Here is an 867-nt window from a genome sequence, read left to right on the forward strand (position 1 = left end):
AAGCGTCTGCTAAATGCATAAATTATTATTATTAATTAATTATTAAGTATAAGTGGATATATATAGACATCAGCAGTTGTTCTGTTATCTATAATTTCATATAATAAAATTATGAATGTATTTCTCTCTATATATTCCTGTATATCTCTAGGCTAGCGGTAGACCTCATGCTGCCGGTTCAAAGATTCCTGCCATGACTGCAGTTGCCAAAAATGGAAAAGGTAAGTGAGTTTCTTTCACAAGTGGGTTTTTAGGAATGAATCTTGTATATATTTTTGAAGAATGGAACATTTGATTATGAGATTATTGCCATCTTCATAACTCTATACTGTTTCCCAGACTCTCCTAAGACCCCGGAGACCAGTGGACACAGCAGCCCCAGCACTCCCAAATCCCCTGCCAGCAAGGCTGCGGGTGGCAAGCCTCCAAGCACAGGAAATGAAATCAAGAAGGTCGCAGTGATTCGCTCGACCCCTAAATCTCCAAAGAACCGTTCACCCACATCACTGTCGGCCGCTGCCCCCCTCCCTGATCTGACGAGCATACGCTCCAAAGTCGGCTCCATTGACAACTTGAAGCACCAGCCCGGAGGCGGCCGGGTAATTCATCTTGAGTTGATTCACTTTAATATTCTGTTTGCAGTTAGGTTTGAGATCCAATTAAAATCGAATTTTTATGTTGAAGTAGGTGGAACATTTTCATATATAACATTTATTTTAAAAAACTAAACTAAACACCTAAAATGCAGCGACTGAACTTAAGTTTTTAAGTATAATCAAATTGGCTGTACAAGTCATTTCAGCTAAAATTATATTAAACTGACTGAGTTGAATCTTGTAAAACGTTGAAATTTGACATTTAAAATTC

At 38.3% G+C, this 867-nt stretch overlaps 1 protein-coding gene across 1 annotated transcript; it reads left to right on the plus strand.

The window, feature by feature from the left end:
* Window positions 1–151: 151 nt before the first annotated feature.
* Window positions 152–646, plus strand: LOC107735588 (microtubule-associated protein tau-like; the record flags this gene model as incomplete). Its single annotated transcript, XM_016547224.1, has 2 exons — window positions 152–221; window positions 340–646. Coding segments are annotated over 2 exons (377 nt in total), but the record flags the coding sequence as incomplete, so codon positions are not given.
* Between the last annotated feature and the right edge of the window lie 221 nt (window positions 647–867).

Source organism: Sinocyclocheilus rhinocerous, unplaced genomic scaffold (genome assembly GCF_001515625.1).
Source record: "Sinocyclocheilus rhinocerous isolate Xijiao unplaced genomic scaffold, SAMN03320098_v1.1 C36161061, whole genome shotgun sequence".
Lineage (NCBI taxonomy): Eukaryota > Metazoa > Chordata > Actinopteri > Cypriniformes > Cyprinidae > Sinocyclocheilus > Sinocyclocheilus rhinocerous.